The 23316-nt window shown below is 45.1% G+C and overlaps 1 protein-coding gene across 3 annotated transcripts in view; it reads left to right on the forward strand.

Annotated features, from left to right (window-relative positions):
* The window catches only part of shcbp1 (SHC SH2-domain binding protein 1), a 56797-nt gene extending 40433 nt beyond the window's left edge, over positions 1-16364 (forward strand). For 2 of the 3 annotated variants that reach the window (XM_037246673.1, XM_037246672.1), the window contains exons 11-13: positions 3162-3263; positions 14674-14815; positions 15084-16364. In XM_037246673.1, the coding sequence (XP_037102568.1) occupies positions 3162-3263; positions 14674-14815; positions 15084-15400 (561 nt within the window). In that variant the 3' untranslated portion in view covers positions 15401-16364. The remainder of the gene's footprint in view (positions 1-3161; positions 3264-14673; positions 14816-15083) is intronic. The other variant, XM_037246674.1, reaches the window with a different exon arrangement.
* The last annotated feature ends 6952 nt before the right edge of the window (positions 16365-23316 follow it).

Genomic DNA, 23316 nt, shown 5'->3' on the forward strand with positions numbered 1-23316 from the left:
ACAGAAAAAGAGCCAGTTGGAGTCCAGGACTCACCGTTCTCAAAATGAGCGGGGGGACATTTCCTCACTGGGCCGCCGTGAGGATCTGTTCCCCCCTGTAATTTGGCCTAGGAATGAGGAAACCTGTTCAAATTTGCCACACTACCTGAACAGACTCCCAGGAAGACAGAAAAAAAGCCAGTTGATGTCCAGGACTCACCGTTCTCAAAATGGGAGGGGGGCACAAATTCTCACAGGTTGACATTTCTTATAGAGTTCCTGTTACAATTTTTATCTCCCCTCCCCACCACCTGTCACTTTGCTTGGGACAAAAGGAGCCTTCAGAACTGAAATTTCTTCTCAATTATTCATTCAAATCAATTCACTCAAATCATTCTCGTTATGAAAGATTTTATCACAAAACGTGTGTGGCTTTTTCTTAAATGAACACGTTTGACATTGCTATAGTGTCAGCATTTAATTATAATGCGCTGTCATTTTAAAGCAAATTACCGTTTTTTCCCATGTATAATGCGCCCCCATGTATAATACGCACCCTAAAAATGGCATGTTGATGCTGGGAAAAAAGCCTGTACCCATGTATAATACGCACCCAATTATTATTATTTTTTTATTTATTTATTTTTTTTTAAGTCCCAATGATCGTCACACACGCATCTGGGTGTGGTGAAATTTGTCCTCTGCATTTGACCCATCCCCGTGTGATTTTGATCCATCCCCTGGGGGAGAGGGGAGCAATGAGCAGCAGCGGCGCCGCGCTCAGGAATCATTTGGTGATCTAACCCCCCAATTCCAACCCTTAATGCTGAGTGCCAAGCAGGGAGGCAATGGGTCCCATTTTTATAGTCTTTGGTATGGTCTTAACTAGGCTGGATGTATTTTTTTTGTTGGCGTTGATTTCTCCGACTGCCCGTAAAGGCACCACCGCGATCAGTTAGGTTAAAATGAAAAGAGAGGAAAGTGACGTGCGGACATGTGAAAAAGGCGGCTCTGTATGGGAGAGAAGTTGAAGAGGAATAAAAACACCCTTGGAAACCAAAACTTGCCCCTCGTCGTGACTCGGAGCCGCAACAAATGTTTCGGATTTGTGTAGGGTACATTGTGACAGCAAACGAGCAGGTGATCGAGCAAGCGTCTGATACGAGAGCATTGCGTTCGTATGGAGCGTGTTTGAAGTGAACAGCAGAGACGAAAGGAACAAGGCAAAGTGTTGTGAAATAAAATATTACCTGTAATACGTATTTTGTTATTTGCTGATTGTATGTATTAAACTATCACATTCATTGTCAGTCAAGAAGAGAAGAGGACTATTCGCATCGGATCCGTAGTGCGCATGCGCAGTGATACTGCCTCCGTATGACGTCCAGTCCGCGATGGAGATTAAAAAACAAACAATATTTGACAGTAACACAGGTTTCTCTTCCTGTCTTTGGTAATGTCACCCTGTCTTTTTGTTCCACGTCTTTGTCGGTCAGTCCTGTTGTTGGTTTTGTTAGAGAGTTATGTTAGTTTACCAAGTCTGTGTTTTGAGTTCCTCCAATGAACCCTGGTCCAAGCTGCACTTGGTCACCCTCTTCCTTTCGACACTCCATCCGTGACAAGATTTTCTTCAAAAACTGTTGTACCATGATTTTCTTCAAAAAAAAAAATAATAATAATAATAAAAAAAATAAAAATAAATTAGGGTGCGTATTATACATGGAAAAAAAACGGTAATAAATGCAACAATATTAATTTGCTTTGAAAATACCAGAGTAATAAAATAGCTGGATGAATGATGATCACAATTAAGTATAAAGTCACCTTTGTAATATATACTCCTTGTAGCATGTAATGGTACCCAAAAAGAGGAGTTCCTTTGCATCGAGGTTTATGCAAAGAGCTCACGTAATTATATCGTTGCTTTTTGGTGAAGTGAATGAGTGTTCCGTCTGTACGACTGGTCTTTGAATGCAACCCGCTTCAACGGCAGAACGCAAATGAACTTAAAGACATCAAATGAGAATAATCCTTTCTAAAAATTAAAATTGACTGACGCAAACGTGTGTTCTTTGTTTTTATTGAAAACAACATAGTGCTGACGCCGTACGACGCCGTACGGCCTCGGTTTTTCGCTTTCCAAGCAAGGTGTGCGCGGTCCAGTGGCAGGGGGAACAAATCCTAACGGGGGAACCAAATCGAGCACACCACCAGCCGCTGTCACAAATCCTGGACGGCAGTGCTTTTTTCCTACGGCTGTTTCTGCACGGCGGTGCATTTTTCCTTTGTGCGTGGCTGTGTCACATCTCCGCTCTTGCCTTGCTGGCCTATGGCATCACGCGCCATCCGCACTAGGCCTCTGAGGCGCGCGTCGTCAGTCCTCACAATTTTGTCTGTTTTGACACGCACGCCTGCCACCTGATTCTCGTTTGTCTAGCCCGCTGTGTTACGAGATGCCTGCACGACGCGAGCTCGCTGACCGGCTCGTCATTTTAAAGTGTAAACGTGCAACGGCTCCGCTCTGCTCTTGCCGTGCTGACCGGCTGTCGTGCCCCCGCTGCCCAGTGCGAGGGCTTCCGCACAAGACTAATTTTATGACGGACAAACAGGATAATTTGATCGGGAGTGACAAGCAGTTCCACTCCGCTTGGCGATCGAGGAGCGGAGACGTGATAGTATGCGTGTAATGAAGTGCAAGTCTGAGGTGTTGCTGATATGTTGACGCAGACGGAGTGAATAAAGTGCGGGAGGCTGAGAAGTGTAGTTAGAACTGCTAAGCCAATCAGCTCCAAGGACACAGATCAACATATTCCCATTGGCCATTAGTGTCATATGGGCAGACAAAGCCCTGCGCTCCATGTGATGCCGCAAAAAGCCGTGACCATCGGGGAGTTGCTGATGGTGTAGCACTTGCCTGTCTTGTTGCCTGTCTTGTTTGCTTCATTGCATATGACGCTGTGAGTGTGTGTGTCAGACTCAAAAAAAAAAAAAAAATTTGCGATGACAAAAATCTATCCGCAATATTTGTTTAAAGAAAAATCCACGATAGAGCGAGGCCGCGATAGGTGAACCGCGAAGTAGTGAGGGATTACTGTATTTCGGTTTTAAGTGACTGACAATAACTGATTTGAAAGTTCATGTCATGTTTTGACAACACATGACATCCTGTGTGATCTATGCAGGGAGCTGGTATTGAGATTTATCCTGGCAGTGTGTGCACTCTGGTAGGCAACGGCATCCACCATTGTAAGGATGGCATTCTCATCAAGATGAACCAACCAATGGTGGGTGGACAAAAGTTAAACCTGTAAAACGTTTTCTGCAGGGGGTGGCAGAGGAGTGCAGTGACCAAATTTAATGTTTGCTGTCATGCATCCAAACAAATATTGTTAAAACGTGTATTGTGCTGCACCTCACTGACATTCTTTGTAACGCTTAAAAGATTGAAGGCATTTTATTGTCACACCAATTCACATTTCCACATGATATTGCATGTAATAAGATAACAAAGCTATCTTATCTTCGGAATTCCCAATACTTGTGAAAATAAATATAGAACAACGAAATAAATCTGATAGAGATAATTGAGATGCTTATTCATGGATTGAACTTGTGCAGCGATGCAATGCACCAGAATGATGCAGCTGCCAGGTCGAGCACATTGCACCTTGTGGAGGAAGTTAAGGCATTGGTGAGCTGAGCTTCCTTCAGAAGACAAAAACGCCAAGGTGGTTATCTTTGCACAAACCCACCAAATGTTCTGCCTACTCTCTATACTCTGAATCATAGTTGGTTGTGATGTGTCCTACAATCCTGTTTCATCCACAAATTTCATTATTCGTCAGTAGCATCAACAGGATGGGACTCAGCACACAGCCCTGTGTGGAGCCATTGCTGAGGATGATGGGGGAGACGGTGTTATCCTGACAATCTGTGGTCTGCTAGTTATGAAGTACAGGACCCAGTTTACCGGTGAAGGATTCAGTGCAAGAATGATCAGCTTTTGCACCAGATTCTGCGGGATGATGGTGTCGAAGACTGAGGAGAAATCCAGGAAGAGCAGACAGATATATGGGTTCCTTCTTGAGGGCTGTGTAGACCACTGATGAAATGGTATCAGTGAAGTGGTTCTTCCTTAAGCCATACTGAGAGGGGTCTACAGTGTTGTTGATGGAGTTTTTGATTTGTACCATGATCAGCTTCTTTAAGCCCTTCAGGAGTGAAGGCTATTGGCTAATAGTCAAACCAGTCTTGGCTAAAGGGATGATGGAGGGCAGTCTAAAAGGATGATTGGGACAGACATAGTTGGAGTGAAGTGCTGAAAATGTCTTTTAGCACTTTGAACACATGGTGTGCAGAGTCACATTGTATGTGCCCTTTGATATTGGTAGTGCCTTATGCTTTGCAGGGGGGAATCCTTTGTAGTGTTGTTTTTGTGTCTGCTGGGGATGAGATGGATGGGGTGTCAAGTTGTGGTGTTGTGGGGATCCTGAAAGTGGATGAAGAACTGGTTAAGGGCATCTGGCTGGGAGGTCTCTTTTGGACATCGTGTATCCTTGCTCTTGTAGTTTGTGACAAACTTAAAATTCCCTTCCACGCGCTCCAAGGGCCACTGGAGGTGAAGTGGCCCTGGATTTTCCAAGCATGGGATAGTGGAAACGTAATTTCGATTTCTTTGTGTGTCTTGGCATGTGAAGAGATTGACAATAAAGCAGACTTTGACTTTGACTTTGACTTTTTAAGACCTCCTGATGCCCATAGCCAGTTCTTCTCCTGATGCCTTCAGCAGTGCTTTCTCCATTCAGCCAGGGCTTCTTGTTCAGGTACATGATGATCTTGGTGGTGTAGACATCATAACCAGGTTTTCAGGTGGTGCCCAGAATTGATTAAAATATTTTTCAGCAAGGCCATTTTTCCTTCCCGAGTAGCTGCTTTTCTGACCATTTGCCAGTTTTCAAGATTCAAGATTCAAGAGTTTTTATTCGCCATGTTTGAGCGTGCCAAACAAGGAATTTGACTTCGGTAAATCACAGCCTCTGTTCAACATTTAGGTGACTAACAACACTCAGGACATGTGAAAAATGGCAAATATTCTCAAACATCCCCTGATCTTAAACTCCCAAGAGGGCAAGGAAGAACTCAAAACTCCAGCTAGGGGAACTGAGAAACCTTGAGAAGAGACCACAGATGGGAAGGTCCCTTATCCAGGATGACCAGGCTGCAATGGATGCAGAGAGGACACATAGTACAAACAGTGTAGACAAATTCAAAAAAGGTGTGGAGAGCAGGATGTTATTGCACAGTAATGACTCTGAGACTCTAAGAGTGGTGTGAGTTCATCAGAGCAACAGCCTGGGGGAAGAAGCTGTCTCTGTGTCTGCTGGTTTTGGCGTACCAAGGTCTATAACGCCGTCCGGAGGGGAGTAGTTCAAACGGACTGCAACCTGGGTGAGAAGGGTCTGTAGAGATGTTCCTTGCACGTTTCATGGTCCTGGAGAGGTACAAGTCTTGGATAGATGGGAGGTTGATTCCAATTATCTTTTCTGCAATCCTGATTGTCCGTTGCAGTCTGTGCTTGTCTTGTTTTTTTTTTTTGTTTTTTTTTTAAAGTCCCAATGATCGTCACACACACACCTGGGTGTGGTGAAATTTGTCCTCTGCATTTAACCCATCCCCGTGTGATTTTAATCCATCCCCTGGGGGAGAGGGGAGCAGTGAGCAGCAGCGGTGCCGCGCTCGGGAATCAGTTGGTGATCTAACCCCCCAATTCCAACCCTTAATGCTGAGTGCCAAGCAGGGAGGCAATGGGTCCCATTTTTATAGTCTTTGGTATGACCCGGCCGGGGTTTTGAACCCACAACCTTCCAGTCTCAGGGCGGACACTCTACCACTAGGCCACTGAGCTGGTTTGGAGGCCGATCCAAACCAGACAGTGATGGAGGTGCAGAGGACAGACTGGATGATGGCAGTGTAGAAGGTCTTCAGAAGCTCTCGCGGCAGGTTGAACTTCTTGAGCTGTCTCAGGAAGTACAGCCTCTGCTGGGCCTTCTTCCGGACAGAGTCTATGTGGCCGGTCCATTTCAGGTCCCGAGAGATTGTGGTTCCCAGGAACTTGAAGGTGTCTGTGGAGAGAATAGTATTACTGCGGATAGTGAGGGGTAAAGGTGGTGAAGGGTCTCGCCTGAAGTCCACTGTCATCTCCACGGTCTTGAGCGGGTTCAGCTCCAGGTGGTTTTGGCTGCACCAGTGGACCAGCCGCTCCACCTCCTGTCTGTACGCAGTCTCATCACCGTCCTGGATCAGTCCGATGAGAGTGGTGTCGTCAGCATACTTCAGGAGCTTCACAGGAGACTCACCTGAGGAGAAATCGTTGGTGTAGAGAGAGAAGAGCAGTGGGGAGAGAACGCACCCCTGAGGGACTCCAGTATTGGTGGTCCGGGTGTCAGATGTGATGCCCCCCAGCCTCACACGCTGTCTCCTGTTGGTCAGGAAGCTGGTGATCCACTGACAGGTGGAGGCAGGCACCGCAAGCTGGATGAGCTTCTGTTGGAGGATGTCAGGAGCGATGGTGTTGAACGCCGAGCTGAAGTCCACGAACAGGATCCTGGCGTACGTTCCTGGGGTGTCCAGGTGGTGCAGGATGTAGTGCAGTCCCATGTTGACCACATCATCCACCGACCTGTTTGCCCGGTAGGCAAACTGGAGGGGGTCAAGCAGGGGGCCCGTAACATCCTTCAGGTGGTTCAGCACTAACCTCTCGAAAGATTTCATGACCACAGATGTCAGTGCGACAGGTCTATAGTCATTCAAACCTGTGATGGCGGGCTTCTTGGCCACTGGAACGATGGTGGAGCTCTTGAAGCACGAGGGCACCTCACACAGCTCCAGAGAACGGTTGAAGATCCGTCCAAAGGTGGGCGCCAGCTGCTCAGCGCAGACTTTCAAGCAGGAAAGTGACACGCCGTCTGGGCCCGGTGTCAGTGAGTTCATGCAGGTCTGAAGTTGCAGCTTCGAAAATTCCCCAATCGGTGCAGTCAAAGCAGGCTTGGAGGTCCTGCCTTGACTCCACTGTCCACTTCCTCACAGTCCTCACCACAGGCTTAGAAGTTTTTAGTTTCTGCCCGTAGGCCGGGATCAGATGAACTAGACCAGGGGTGGGCAAACTTTTTGACTCGCGGGCCGAACTGGGTTCTAAATTTGGACCGGAGGGCCGAACCAGGAGCAGATGGACGTAATGTTTGTGTGAAGTAATATAAGCGACCTGTAAAGGTCATTGCATAAAAGATTTTGGCCTTTAGTAGGTAGTAAAGCATAGATATTCCAAACAAGTTTTTTGAAAACAAATGCATTTATTAACAGCATTAAAAAAAAAAAGAAAATCACTAAAAAACTGTTATCAGTGATTCTCATAAAATACGACACTGTTATTATGAATAACAGTCTCCATCACTTCAGTGCCTGCAGGTCAGATTAATGAAAGATGTTTATCTTATGAGATCACATCAAATGGTAAACATTCTGACCAAATATATCATCTTGAAGAATCGGTGAACGCATACATCCAAATAAAGTAATCAAAACGGCAACACGGGGAGGGGTATCTGAAAATCAGAGCAGTTTTAACTCACAAACACCTGATAACAGAGGTGAGGAAACGGGAAACACTTCCTTAAAGTAAGCCTTAAGAACTTTACAGGTTAAGATTAGTCGCAAACAGGTGGTGCATCAATGTCCTTGAGCATCCTGCATTGTTTGAAAATGAGAATGATCGCTAGTTTCAATCCCTGCTATGTGTACAAATCATATTCAAAATGCATTTTTTTACAACAAACCTGAGAGCCTCCCCTTCATTTTCAGTGGGAACAGTGTTGTTGGTCTCCTTTTTTTGCTAGTGCGTCATAGTCTGGAGTAAAATTTGTTGTGGCAATTCTTAGGAGAGATCCGAGGTGTTGGTCCGTTTACCTCGATCTGTGACGGGTTGATGTTGACGTTCATGTGGCTGAACGTCACGTCGCGTACGTCGAGCCAAATTGGCCACTCTTTTTTTAAACACTCGGCACTGTGTCCACCTTGCTTTTCCTTGGGCGACTCATTTTAATAGAAGGATTCCAGGGGAAGGTTTGTGGGTGGCTTTAGCGTAAAACTGTATCTGAAAGCTCAGCGCGCGAATTACAAGAATGCTGTCGTCACAGCCCACGCTCTAAATTCGGGACTGATACAAATCGAGCGCGAGTGCGCCATGTCCGTACTACTGAGTACGTACACGCACTTGTGAGTGTGCACCGAGCTTTCTGACACGGCTTCCGGTAGTAAATGCGCAGGCGAGCGCTTCCCCATCTACTGGGGAAACGCAGTCATTGCAGGCAAAATGACAAAAAAAAAAGTTTAATAATACAATTAATTCAGGGTTGGCGGGCCGGATTAAACGGTCCCGTGGGCCGGATGTGGCCCGCGGGCCGTAGTTTGCCCATCCCTGAACTAGACAGTGGTCCGAGAGTCCTAAAGCTGCACGAGCCACAGAGTGGTATGCATCCTTAATCACGGTGTAGCAGTGGTCCAGAGTCTGTGCCCCACTGGTGGGACACGTTACGTGCTGTCTGTATCTGGGGAGTTCGTGTGCGAGGTTCGCCCTGTTAAGATCACCCAGAACAATGATTAGTGAATTTGGTAGAAGTTTCTCCGTGTCTGTTACCTGGTCAGCCAGCATCTGCGTGGCTTCACTCGCACGTGCGTGTGGTGGAATGTAAACAGCCGCCATGACGATCGAGGAGAACTCCCGTGGTGAATAGAACGGCCGGCAGTTTATGAAAAGTGTTTCTAGGAGAGGGCTGCAAAACTCTTTCAACACCGTGACATCAGTACACCAACGTTCATTAATGTAGAAACAGAGACCTCCCTTTGATTTTCCGGAGAGCTCCGCGCTGCGATCTGCCCGCGTTAGCCGAAACCCCGCTAACTCCACGGCGTGGTAGAGGGTTCGTTCGCTGAGCCACGTTTCAACAAAGCACAGCGTGGCGGATCTGCTGTTTCCGTGTTCCTTGAAGTGAGGAGCAGCAGTTCGTCCATCTTGTTCGCCAGGGAGCGGACATTCGCCAGATGAATTGACGGTAGGGCAGAACGGAACCCTCTCTGCCTCAGCTTTACGAGGGCTCCGGCTCGTTTTCCGCGCCGCCGTCGTCGCGCTAGCTTGTATAGCACCGCCGCTCCGGCTAGAATCTCCGACAAACAGTCTGAATCAGAGAGAACAGGAGAGAAAATACCAGAAGAAGACTGTCCGATGTTTAACAGCGCTTCTCTATTAAAAGTGATCCGGGATGGACAGCAGAGGACACAGAAAACACACAAAATAAGACAAAGAAACACAGAGCGACTCACCGTGGCTGCCATCCGCGGCGCCATCATATGACGTTCTAAAATAGTCATGAAGCAACAGAGGGCAGCATCACTGGGCCACACCTTGACCCGCCTGACTGTGGACTTGGACCGATTTCTCCTTTTATTAATGGGGTGAGAACAGCAGTATGATGTGGTCAGAGAAGGCAAGGTAGGGGTGGCTCTTTATGTGACACGGAAGTGGACTTTCTCTCCTGTCCCATCTAACGTCCACAGAAAAAATCCTGACCTGACACAGACCTTAGTAAAAAATAAATAACAATCCTGTCTCTTTTTGCCATGGCAATCCCACCCATGTATTGCTTTCGTTTTGAAATAGAAAACAAACAACTTAAGTTGCATTTTACTCTTTAAATTAATTGTAGGGTTGCATAGTACATTGAAAATTGCTATTGCAATAATGATCTATGCAATATACATATTGCAAAGACATGCAATTATGTCCTTATGAAATGGTATACTTTTGTCTGAATTCAACTGGTCAGATCCAACTTTAAATGTGCCTCACCACCCAATGGTTGAACGTTATCTGAGAGGGATTACAATGAATTAAGACAATGAAAAAATTTAATTCTTTCATTATATTATAAAATGTAATATCTTTAGGTACATGTTAAATGCTGCAATATTATCTATATCGCTATAGTTAACATCCATATCACATATCACATGCTTTCCCAATATCATGTAGCCCTAATTTGTTGCCCCCTTTCTCTTCATAGATTTTTTTCCCCTATTGGATAATTATGCTCCTGCTTGCGCCCATGAACTTGATATCCTGTACTGTCCCAATGCCTGATTGACTTTAAATTGTCTTTGTAATGCACTTCATCATCTTGGAACCTTCTTGGGAAGAGGCCACAAACCTAAACAGAAATATACTCATTTGAACACTAGTGCTGTCAGGCGATTAAAAAAATAATCTAATTAGCTACTGGATTTGTAATTAATGTAATTAATCGCATTTTAAACTCATGTCTGATAAAGGTCCCAAAATAAAGCTTTTGGATTCTAGAACATTACAAAATTGTAATGCATGACTAATCAGTTGAATACACAAAGAGGAGAAGACCTTTTAGGACCAAGAAAATGTGCAAGTAACATCTCTACAGACCCTTCTCACCCAGGTCACAGTTTGTTCGAACTACTCCCCTCCAGACGGCATTACAGAGCGCGGTACGCCAAAACCAGCAGACACAGACACAGCTTCTTTCCCCAGGCTGTCGCTCTGATGAACTCACACCACTCATAGTCCCAGAGACATCACTGGGCAATAATATCCTGTTCTTACCACTTAAATGTTGTTAGTAACCTGAATGTTGTTAGTCACTTAAATGTTGTACAGAGACTGAGATCAACCGGAGTCAAATTTCTTGTTTGGCATGCACAAACTTGGCCAATAAAGCTGATTCTGAAATCCATGTGAAGAATACATCTTGCTGATACACTGGGACACATCATCAGTGTTGTAACCTGGGGTCACTGGGTGTTTTGGGTCTTTCAACATCAGACACCCTCACCCAGGCGACCCGACCGGAGATGATCAGACTCCGGCCTGTGTCCCACCAGCATTACATCCACTTGATCCACAGCTATCCTATGACTCTTTCTGCGGCTTAAGTTGCAGACCTGGCCTTTCTCTTTGCCTCACCGGTAAGTCCCAACCTGGTGAGGACTTTGCAGAGGGACCGCCCTGCAAATCCTCAGCATCCCATCTCCAGGGGTTCACAGTAGGTCTTCCAGCTTTTGCTCCTGCACTCCTCCACCAGCTCCTGGTACTTGGCTCGCTTCCTCTCATTTGCCTCCCCCATATGTTCTTCCCAGGGCACTGTGAGTTCCAGAATGATCAATTGCTTGGTGGAATCAAAAACAATGATCATATCTGTCCGGAGCCGTGTAGATATAATTCTTGCTGGAATTTTCAGCTGTTCGACCAGATCTACTTCTAGCTGCTAGTCTGTGGCAGTTGTGAGAAGACCTGACCTTGGTTGGTGGGCTCTGTGAAACCTGATGGACAGGCTTGCTGTGGCCCTTGGTGGGGTTAATGGCCTTGGCTATGTTCTCAGCAACCGCCTTCAGTAATTTTGGTCGTGGGTCCAGCGATAACGCCCCTCTCCAAGGGCTTTTGGGCAGCTGCTGAGGAGGTGTTCCAGGGATCCTCGTCCTGGACAATGGGGTTAGGATGGTGTCTCTGCTTTGCCCCAGACATGGAGTTTGGCAGGACTCGGTAGGACATCATAAATAGCTCGGACTAGGAACCTGGTGTTAAGGGAGTCTGCTCTCCAGATGTTGGCCCAGGTGATCTTCCATTGAAAAACATTCTCCCATTTGGTCCATGCTCTCCTTGTTGTCCCATTCCCACCATCCTGCTAGCTTGTTCTTCCTCCATGCCTGCCTGCACGTCCTCCTGAATGAGATGTTGCCGCTGTTTTCCCTGGGCCTTGTCCACCCTGGTTGATTGGAAATAGCCAATTCCAGCCCTGGGCCTATTGACCCGACCAGTACTTTATGCCTCAGTCGCGACTCTGCTACTTCCAGACCCTCGCTGGCCCTCCATTTCTAGCCTGTCCACACCTGGACTCCAGCTGATGCCACCTCATCATCCCTGGATTTCCTGTATTACAGGGCTTCCCGAGTTCTTCTCACCATGAATTCTTCAGTGAGTCAACTGAACGGAAGCTGCAAGATGTGACTACTGCCGTACAGGGCAGCACTGCTCAGGGTTTGGGGTAGGCCAAGCCATCTTCGCAAGTAGCTTCTGATCTTTCTCTCCATGAACTCTACAGTTGTGATGGGTACTGTGTACATGAGTAGAGGCCAGAGGATGCGGGGCTGAATGGAATGCTGGTAAATGCAGGCTTTGAATCTCCCTGGCAAGCCAGATCTGTCGACACATCTCAATCACCCCTCAAGCTCCTTGCTGGTTCTCTGGATGAATATTTAGTCTTTGGGACTGTGTTCAAAAAACTTCCCGAGGCTCTTGACTGGCTGTTTTCCGTGATGGACGTGATAGTGGTTCCATCCATAAAGAAGCGGTACCTGTCTGTTACCTTTCCCTTCTTAAGCACAAGAGACCTTGATTTTACTGGCCTAAAGCGCATCCTTGAGCATGCAATGAGCTTCTCTAGTCTTTGTAGAATCCATCCACTGCATATTTTTATTAGTGAAGTGTGCTTGATAAATGAAATTAAGAAGATAGCCAAACAGACGCAATATGTAAACGTAATATGAATACCTGATGAACCAATCAGAGGTTCGTTTTACGTAAAATACATAGACCATGGTGGTCAGAGAACTGTACGTAATACATAAAGTACATACATTCGCTGCGATTGATAAATAGTATCGGTTTGTGCAAAACAAACAGCATTCGGACCCTTTAATATGGCATTGACAAAGAGACATGCATACGAGGCACAATTAAAGCTTTCTGGAAAGCCGGAATCATTGCCAAAAAGCAATGTGACGAGTGTGACTGATGACGAGAGTCAACTTGGCATGTTTAATGGCAAACTTGCCCATCTGTTTAATTCTGATACAGAAGATGTGGACTTTGATGGATTTGCGGATGAATATCGATTAACAATAATGGTAGTACAGTACATTACATGGTTAAATAGTAGAATAAAGAACAACTGAACTCACTGACTTGCTCCCGTTACGTTTCCTGTTACGTTACTGTCTTGCTAGAGAAACAGATGCCCTTGCAAAAGAAACTGAGCGCAAGGATGGCTCTAAGATGGCTCAGCTTCTGGCCAAGTCCAATGCCCTTAGAAGCACAAAGAAAAACTTGCTAAAATGAAAGCCCTTGAAACTGAGATCAGTGCTAAAGGAGATGAAGTCAGACACGTGTAGGGTTAGGATGTACTGTATGTATGTGTGTTGCGAATATGGATCTCAGGAAGTTCTGTTATCATCAGTATTTTGATTACTGTATTTTCCGCACCATTAGGCCATCTGTCAAGTTGTTTTGTGTGGTTTCCGTATGATACAGGGGTAATAAGAAGACCTTATGAACCAATCAGAGGACATTACATTTTACGTAAATCTGTGTGGTAAACCAATTAGAGGACTGTATGTAACACGTTGAGCACGTACCTCCGCCGCCATTGATAAATAAATACTATCGTTTGTGCAAAGAAAACAGCATTAGGACCCTCTAAAATGGCATAAGCAAAGACAAAGTTGTTTTGTGTGGCTTCCGCTACACAGAGACGTAATATACAAGCGTAATATGTAGACCTAATGAACCAATCAGAGAACATTACATTTTACGTAGATCGGGGTGGTAAACCAATCACTGTACGTAACACGTTGAGTACATACCTCTGCCGCCATTGATAAATAAATACCATCCTTTGTGAAAAGAAAACAGTATAAGGACTCTCTAAAATGGCTTAGACAACGAGACATGCTTACGAGGTACAATTAGAGCTTTTTGGCATGTTTAATGGTGAACTTTCCCAACTGTTTAATTTAGATACAGAAGATGAGGACTTGGACGGATTTGCGTATGATTATTGATTAACAATAATGTGAGTACAGTAGAGTACATGGTTAGACTGTAGAATAAAGTACAACCGAACTCGCAGTCTTGCGCCCGTGACGTTTTTTTTTTGTTTACTGTAAGTCATGGCATGCATGCGCCCTAAAATGCGGTGCACCCTATATGTGGATTAAATACAAAATAGACCCCGCAATTGAGTCTGCGCGTTTTAACCCGAAGCGCCTTATGGTGCAGTAAAGACGGTATGTTTTATGAGTTTGTTTGATATTTTTCTACGACTGATTCAATAAATGACATGCTTTGAGAATATCTGAGATAATTAGAATGTTTCTAGTAATACACAGTGTTGGTCTTAAATTTATATGCATGATTGTTTTAAAAGGTCTTAAATTTCACTTACTCAAACCTGCAAGAATCCTGATATCCATCTCAGGGGGCGGCCATTTTGCCACTTGCTGTTGACTGAAAATGATATAGTTTCCAGGTCTCAGGTCACAACCAATCACGGCTCAGCTTCAGAGACCTGACCCTGTTTAATTCATATTCCACAAATAAAATAATCAGAACACTGTTTTTTGACTAGTTGGGCTGCACAGAACATATTTTTAAGAACATTTCAGGGTTGACTTCCCCTTTAAAAACAACATTGCAATACAGACACAAAATAACCTGGCACTCTTGTATCATCTCTTGAAAACACATAGGCCAAATAGGATCACTAACTATATAGAGGATTTACTATTGTATATTAAATGTAATATGTAATAATATTTAATATCTTTTCATAATTACAGGACTTGATTGATGAGGTGGAGGTGATCCCTTCCATTACCATGGATAACAATGTGATTCATAATAATGAAGGCTATGGGGTGATTCTTGTAAAACCCACTCACACTGACAGGAACATTCATCTTGACAATTGTGCTTACAAAGGTAAAGTAGTTCTAAATGCTCGTTATTTCCATCATCATGTTTTTACTCCGTAAAAGCCCCGCACTGCCCTTTTAAAAAGTCATTTTTAAGTGTGAAAAAGTTGCAGTTTTGGTGTTTTACCAATAAATATGGCACACATGGTTTGCCTTTGCAGGCACATAAAATTATAAGGCGGGCCTTGAGTTTTGACACCTGAGGTGTATATTATTATACGAGAGTGCCATAAATGTAACATTTTTAATCAAGCTTCTTCTTCTTCTTCTTCTAGATGAGCTAGTAAAAGATGTTGAACAGACGTTTGAAGACGGATTGCGGAAAAATGTTGCTGGACACCCAATCCCCTCATCAAGCGAGATTACAAGCAATTCAGAAGACGCTCCACCCAAATTGACAGAGAATACACATCAAGACCGTAATGCCAACTCGGCAAGGAACTGGCAGTTTTGTCGTCAGCCAAGCGTTAACAAGAACACATCCTGTACACTTGCTCTGCAAGACATTATTGACCACAAGATATTCATATCTATTGAGGGAAACCAGTTCAAACGCAATGGCATGGGTGACTTTGGCACTTTTTTATACTAAGAAATCCAAACAACACTCTGATCTACAAATTGACTTAACCCTTTAATATATACGCGCGCGTGTTAAACTTGTGCAAGGTACCATTATTTTGATGGTCCCAGAGGTTTGTGGGCAATTGACACACTTCTAAATGCAGTATAACCATTTTTAATACTCGAAAATCCTTAACAGTTTGAATGCCTTAAGTTTGGTGTCATAGACTCTGCTTCGCACAGGACTTTTGCTTTCACTGCTGCCAGTTCAGTTTCTGCTTGTTTTAGGGCTATTTGCGTTCATTTTTGTGCTCACTAAGTTGAGATCAGGTAATTAACTTGCTAAAAGTCCACACTTTAATCAGATCTTGCATTTAATATTCCAAATCCATTGTGCTAATGTCTAAAGGCATAATCCGAACAATCCTGTCCAAATAGTTGTGGACCTGACCATGCATTTTCAAGGTGGTGAAGGTACGTATCTATCCCCTTGTGTAATAGTTGTATGTGACTCAACCAATCTTGGCAACAGTCAAGATGGATGAGAAAGAAGAAGCATACCGAGCAAAGGCAATAAACGTACTGTAGAGGTCATACAAACGAATACCAACTTTTTAAGTTTTACAATATAGTGTCCTGGCCTCTAAAACCTAATGCCACTGTTCGAATGTTTTTTTTTAATATATAGTTATTCACAAACTGACTCACAATTGTTTTGAGGAATACATTTCTTTGTTATTGTTCAGTATTTTTGTATTTTGTTGTTGGTTTTTGCTGAGTGCACTGACCCTGTCGAGATGATCACAAAAAGTAAAAGGTATTCTTCCACATGGCAACATTTAGTACAGATTGTACGTTGTTTCTGATCTGTTCATACACAAATGTTTTCCCTGAACAAGCACTCAATTCACCTATTTAACTTGGATGTAAAATGTGTCACTTAACTGTAGTCACTTGATGTCTTTACAAATAGAATTTTGAGATGAACAATATTTTGTCTTTTTATTTGTTCTGAAATTTCAAGCTTTTATATATTTTTTATTGATCTCACTTTTCATTTTGGCACTTTTGATTTTGGCAGTTCTATTCATATTCAATGTAAATAAGAACTCAACGTGGTTATTTTGCTGCGACCGACGACTTAACACCTCACGTTTTACTGTTTATTGCACAAGTACAACTTATGCGCCAGTGAATGTGTGCCAGCTGTTTCCTCCAAAGGTGTGACTCTGTTCCTTTGCATCACTGAGTCAAAACACGCTCTGTACTTTTTTATTTTAATTATTATTATTTCTTTTTTTTACTGTTTACGATTTCTTGCAGCCAGGCGGGAGTTGTAAACAAGGCCTTTTTTGAAGTTGTTAAATAATTGAACAGTTAAACAACTTCTATGAAGCTCGAGAAACAAAAACAATTGTCAAAATAATCAGGGCCAAACAAAAATGAAAGGTTACGGTTAGATGATAGTCGTTCATTGAACTCGTTCAGGTAGTCAAGTCAAGTTTATTTGTATAGCCCTAAATCACAAGCAGTCTCAAAGGGCTTCACATAGACAAACAAATTGACAATTATTCTCAAAGCATCCCCTGATCTTAAGCTCCCAAAAGGGCAAGGAAAAACAAAAAAAAAAACACCAGGGGAAAAATGAGAAACCTTGAGAAGGGACCACAGATGGAAGGATCCCCCTTTCAGGATCACCAGGCTGCAATGGATGCAGAGAGGGCACATAAAATACATAATATAAAAATCAATGAAAAAGTGGATGTCCAAGTCAAAGCGAAGAACTGCCGGAGGTGCCCTCGATTGTCCTGGCAGTGTCTTCGAGGAGGGTAATCCGCTGCAGTTCCCTCATCTTGAATTGGTCCACGAGAATCCAGACAGTCGCTGTCAGCTTGCGTGTCACCTAACCACCTCCCCAGCCGGGTAGGGGTGGGGGGGATGGGGAGAGGTAGCGAAAACAAACTCCAGCCGAATCGGCCACTACAGGTTAATTAAAGGCCATATTATAGAAATGTGTCTTTAAACGTGTCTTAAATGCGGGTAAGAGTGTGGCCTGAGGGTGCCTCTGATGCGCTTCGAGACTGCTTTGGCACTACTGACTGGGAAATATTTAAGCAGGCGGCCACTTGCAACAATCGGACGGACATAGAGGAGTATACTGACTCTGTTTCCTCTTACATCACGAAGTGCATTGATGATGTGACCCACACAAAATTCATCGTCACTCGGGCTCACTGGAAGCCATGGCTGACTGGAAGCCATGGCTGACAGGGGCTGTCCTCAGGCTGCTGAGGGCCAGGGACAAAGCCTTCAGAGCGGGGGATGAGGCTGGCTTGAGAACAGCGAGGGCCGACCTGTCCCGGGGCATCAAGGAAGCGAAAAGGGCATTATCTTGCAAGATTACCGCCCACTTCAAGGACAGCAGGGAAGCACGGAGGCTATAGCAGGGCATTCAGACCATCACGGACTACAAGCCCGCGCCGCAGAGCTGTGAGGGCGACATCCGTCTGCTCAACGATCTGAACCGCTTCTTTGCTCGCTTCGACGCTCAGAACAGCACTTGCCTGCTGAAGACCCCTCCCCCTCCACACGGGCAGCCCCTGTGCCTCTCTGCCGATAGCGTAAGGAGGGCGCCTGCCGCTATCAACACTCGTAAGGCGGCGGGCCCTGACAACATCCCAGGATGAGCGCTGAAGGACTGCGCTGGGGAGCTGATGGGTGTCTTCACGGACATATTTAACATTTCCCTGCAGCAGGCCATCGTCCCATCATGTTTCAAGGCTGCCACCATCGTACCTGTGCCGAAGAAACCTGCTCCGTCCTGCTTCAATGACGACCGCCCCGTGGCACTGACGCCCATCATCATGAAGTGCTTTGAGCGGCTTGTCATGGAGCACATCAGATCCATTCTCCCCCCCACCATAGACCCCTTCCAGTTTGTGTACCGAGCCAAACGGTCCTCTGAGGATGCCATCTGCTCTGCCCTCCACTCAGCCCTCACCCACCTGGAGAGAAGGGACTCGTATGTGAGATTGCTGTTTGTGGACTTCAGTTCTGCATTCAACACCATTGTACCACAGCGACTCATCTGCAAACTCGACAAGCTGGGCCTCAGTACCTACCTCTGCAACTGGCTACTGGACTTGCTCTGTCAGAGGCCTCAGGTGGTATGTGTTGGCAACAAAATCTCCGCCAGCATCACGCTGAGCACGGGGGCCCCCCAAGGCTGCGTGCTCAGTCCGCTGCTCTTCACCCTGCTGACGTATGACTGCACTGCAACTTACGGTAACAACCGCGTGCTGAAATATGCCGACGACACGACTCTGGTGGGTCTCATCACCGGGGACGACGAGACTCAATACAGGTCGGAGGTCGACCTTCTGGCCACGTGGTGCAGGGACAACAACCTCCTGCTGAACGTCAACAAGACCAAGGAGATTGTTGTTGACTTCCGGAAGGGTCACACCCAACACCTGCCACTGACCATCGACGGTGCTGTGGTGGAGAGAGTGAGCAGCACCAGATTCCTGGGGGTGCACATCAGTGTTGACCTCTCCTGGTCCACCAACACCGCATCACTGGCGAAGAAAGATCAGCGCCGCCTGTACTTCCTGCGGAAACTCAGGCGAGCAAGTGCTCCTCCGGCCGTCATGACTACATTCTACCGTGGCACCATTGAGAGCGTCCTCTCCAGTTGTATCGCTGTTTGGGGTGGTAGCTGCACTGAATACAACATGAAGGCCCTGCAGTGCATAGTGAACACGGCTGGTAAGATTATTGGTGCTTCACTCCCCTCCCTGAAGGTCATTTACACCTCCCATCTCACCCGCAAGGCGACCACGATTGTGAGTGATGTGAGTCACCCCGCTCACTCTTTATTTGATCTTCTGCCCTCTGGGAAGAGGTACAGGAGCCTGCGCTCCCGCACCACCAGACTCACCAACAGCTTCATACTCCAGGCTGTTAGGATCCTGAACTCTCTCCCCCCCCCTTCTGCGTAGCGTCCTGTACTTTTGCGCTATATTCTGACTGTCTGCTGTATGCACACTTGCTCCATTTTTGCTCCTCTTATTTATTATGTTATTTGTTTATTTATTATTTATTCATCACTCTTATTTATTCATTGTTTGTGCCTTCTTGTTTTTACTTTTTGTGTTGTTTACTTGTATGTATATTGTGTACTATGTCTTGTCACCGTGGGATAGTGGGAACGTAATTTCGATCTCTTTGTGTGTCTTGACGTGAAGAAATTGACAATAAAGCAGACTTTGACTTTGACTTTTGACTTTGAAATGTTTCTACTGAGGTAGCAGTTCTAATATCCATTGGTAGGGCATTCCAGAGCTCTGGAGCCCGAATAGAAAATGCTGTAGACCCTGCAGACATTTTTTTGGCCCTCTGTGTCACTAAAAGACTAGCGTTTTGCGAACGAAGGTTACGAGACGGAATGTAAGGAACAACGAAGTTGACGAGATATGAAGGCGCTAAGCCATGCAATGATTTATAGGTTAATAGAAGTACCTTGAAGTCGCACCTTAAATGGACCGGGAGCCAATGTAAGTTGGCTAATATTGGGGTAATGTGATCAAATTTTCTTGTCCGTGAGAGCAGCCTTGCAGCAGCATTTTGTACTAACTGTAGACATTTGATGCTGTACTTAGGAAGACCAGAGAATAATGTGTTACAGTAGTCCAGGCGCGACGTAATAAACGCATGTATAATAGTTTCCGCATCACCGGTCGAGAGGATCGGACGAATCTTAGCAATATTATGAAGGTGAAAAAACTAATTCTGGTTATATTCTTAATGTGCTTTTGAAAGGAGAGCGTTTGGTCAAATATTACCCCGAGATTAGTTAGTGTCACTCTGAGTGATAGTGCGGTTATCTATAGTTATAGTGGTTTCCTTAAATAAGTGTTGATAACGAGCTGGACCAATTATCAACATCTGTTTTATCTGGGTTAAGACGAAGGAAGTTGAGAGACATCCATTGCTTGATCTCCGCAAGGCACGCCTCAAGATTACAACAGTCCCACGAATCTGTCATCGATAACGGCATATATAATTGGGTGTCATCCGCGTAACATTGAAAACTAATATTATATTTACGTATTCTGTCCCCAAGCGGAATCATATAAATATTAAATAGAATTGGTCCGAGTACCGATCCCTGTGGGACACTACACGTAACATTATAGAGCTCAGAAGACGTATCGCCATGGACCACTCGGTGCGTCCTGTCTGATAGATAGGAATAGAACCAGCGTAGTGCTGACCCTGAAATACCATCACAACTTTTAAGACGCTCTAATAAAATATCGAAGTCTACAGTGTCGAAGGCAGCACTAAGATCGAGTAATAACAATACCGATGAAGTGTTTGAATCCATAGCTATGAGGAGATCATTAGTCACATTAGCAAGTGCTGTCTCAGTGGAATGATTAGCTCTAAAACCAGACTGAAATGATTGATATCGACTATTGGCGACCATGTAATCAATAAGCTGCTGCGCTACTGCTTTTTCAAGAAGTTTTGCTATGAATGCAAGGTTTGAAACTGGCCTATAATTACCGAGACAGTCCGGGTCAAGATTTGGTCGCTTAAGTAGCGGTTTAATAATAGCGGTTTTAAAGGCTGTTGGCACTATCCCAGAGGAGACAGACAGATTAATTATATTTAAGACGGACGGTCCTAAAATTTGAAATAATTCTTTAAATAGTTTGGCTGGAAGCGGGTCGAGTAAACATGTTTGTTTAGCTGCACTTACCAATTGTGTAAGCCTTTCAAGGGACACACTTTTAAAATTTGAGAGGGTTATTGCATGGTCGTCAGCGCCGGTAATCCGCGGTCTCGACTGAGCGATTGGAATGGTCATCTTGATCTCATTCCTAATGGATTCAATCTTTCGAGCCAAAAATTTCATGAACTCGTCAGCTGAGTGGAAGGAGCTATTGGGGGTCGGCTAGCGTAGTGTTAGCTTTGCCACTGTATCAACTAGGTATTTAGGGTTGTTTTTATTGAGATTAATGACTTGCGAATAATAATGAGTTTTTGCTAAGATAAACGCATCTTTATATTTCAGGAGGCTGTCACGCCATGCCTGATAGAAAACCTCAAGTTTGGTTAAACTCCATTTGCCCTAATGGTTTCTACATAATTGCTTCAGCGTACGTGTTTCATCTGTGAACCACAGAGTAGAAACTCTGCGGCGGGTTTTCAGATGTAGCGGCGCCACAGAGCCGATGACATTTAACAATGTCGCATTGAATTCATTTGTAAGATTATCAATAGAGCCGATATATGTGGGAAATATGGCAGTTGCCGGCGACAGTAACTCAGATAGCGCAGTCACGGAGTTAATATTACGGCTGCTGGAATTCTGATTGCACTCTTGTCTTTGACAAGGAACTAAAATTTCAAATTTTAGTAAGTACAACAATGGTACAACAATGAGGTTATCAATGTTGTACCTGAACGAGTTCATTGAACAAAAATTTGTTCATTTGGACGAACCTGAACTGAATGTAGCGCATTTTCGTTTCGTGAACGTGTTTGTAAACTGGCTCATTCTGTGGCTGATAAACGGTTTTTGAAGGGCAGTTCATTTTTTTTATATATGAAAAACGTATAAGTTTCAGGTTTTCTCTTCCTAGACTTACAAAGAAAACCTTGCTAAACACACCCAATTGGGGGGGGGGGAGTATTATTTGGAAAGCCTGGCCAAAAAACAGTCACACGGCACGTGCTTCTTCAAAATGCGACGTGTGCTTAGAGGAGCGAAAAAAGTGCAATGAAGCTTCAGTCGATGTAACGCATTATGAGCACCTCCACTCGCCTTTTCTCGTCAAATGGTGACGATAAGGTATCATCCTATGAGAGCATTCAAGAATTTTGAGAGATTTTTGTGCTCTAAATGGTGTTGAACTCAGAATTACTCTTAATGAGACTACCCGAAGTCAGCTGGGATAAGTTCCAACACACCCCTGATCCTCATGAGGAAAAGGCGGTTCATACAATGGATGAATAGAGATAGTTTTTTTGCTCTTGTTTTAGTTATTTGGGCTTTGCACCTTTACCTTTGCAGTTTTACGTACCAAGTCAAGTCAAATTTATTTATATAGCCCTAAATCACAGATGAGTCTCAAAGGGCTTCACATGTGCACATACCAAGTTTTAAAGGTTTTCTGGTTCTTTGGGAAAACAAGTTCAGAAATAATACCATCCATCCATCCATCTTCTTCCGCTTATCCGGGGTCGGGTCGCTTGGGCAGCAGCTTCAGGAGGGACTCCCAGACTTCCCTCTCCCCAGCCACTTCATCCAGCTCATCCCGGGGGATCCCAAGGTGTTCCCAGGCCAGCCAAGAGACGTAATCTCTCCAGCACGTCCTGGGTCGTCCCGGGGTCTCCTACCGGTGGGACATGCCCGGAACACCTCCCCAGGGAGGCGTCCAGGAGGCATCCTGATGAGATGCCCGAGCCACCTCATCTGGCTCCTCTCAACGTGGAGGAGTAGCGACTCTACTCCGAGTCTCTCCCGGATGACCGAGCTTCTCTAAGGGAGAGCCCGGACATCCTGCGGAGAAAACTCATTTCGGCCGCTTGTATCCGGGATCTCGTTCTTTCGGTCACGACCCATAGCTCGTGACCATAGGTGAGGGTAGAAGCGTAAATCGACCGGTAAATTGAGAGCTTTGCCTTTTGGCTCAGCTCTCTCTTCACCACGACGGACCGGTACAGAGTCCGCATTACTGCCGACGCTGCACCGATCCGCCTGTCGATCTCGCGCTCCATCCTCCCCTCACTCGTGAACAAGACCCCAAGATACTTAAACTCCTCCACTTGGGGCAGGATCTCATCCCCGATCCGGAGAGGGCATTCCACCCTTTTCCGATCGAGGACCATGGACTCGGATTTGTAGGTGCTGACCCTCATCCCGACCGCTTC

The sequence above is a fragment of the Syngnathus acus genome, chromosome 3 (genome assembly GCF_901709675.1).
Source record: "Syngnathus acus chromosome 3, fSynAcu1.2, whole genome shotgun sequence".
Lineage (NCBI taxonomy): Eukaryota > Metazoa > Chordata > Actinopteri > Syngnathiformes > Syngnathidae > Syngnathus > Syngnathus acus.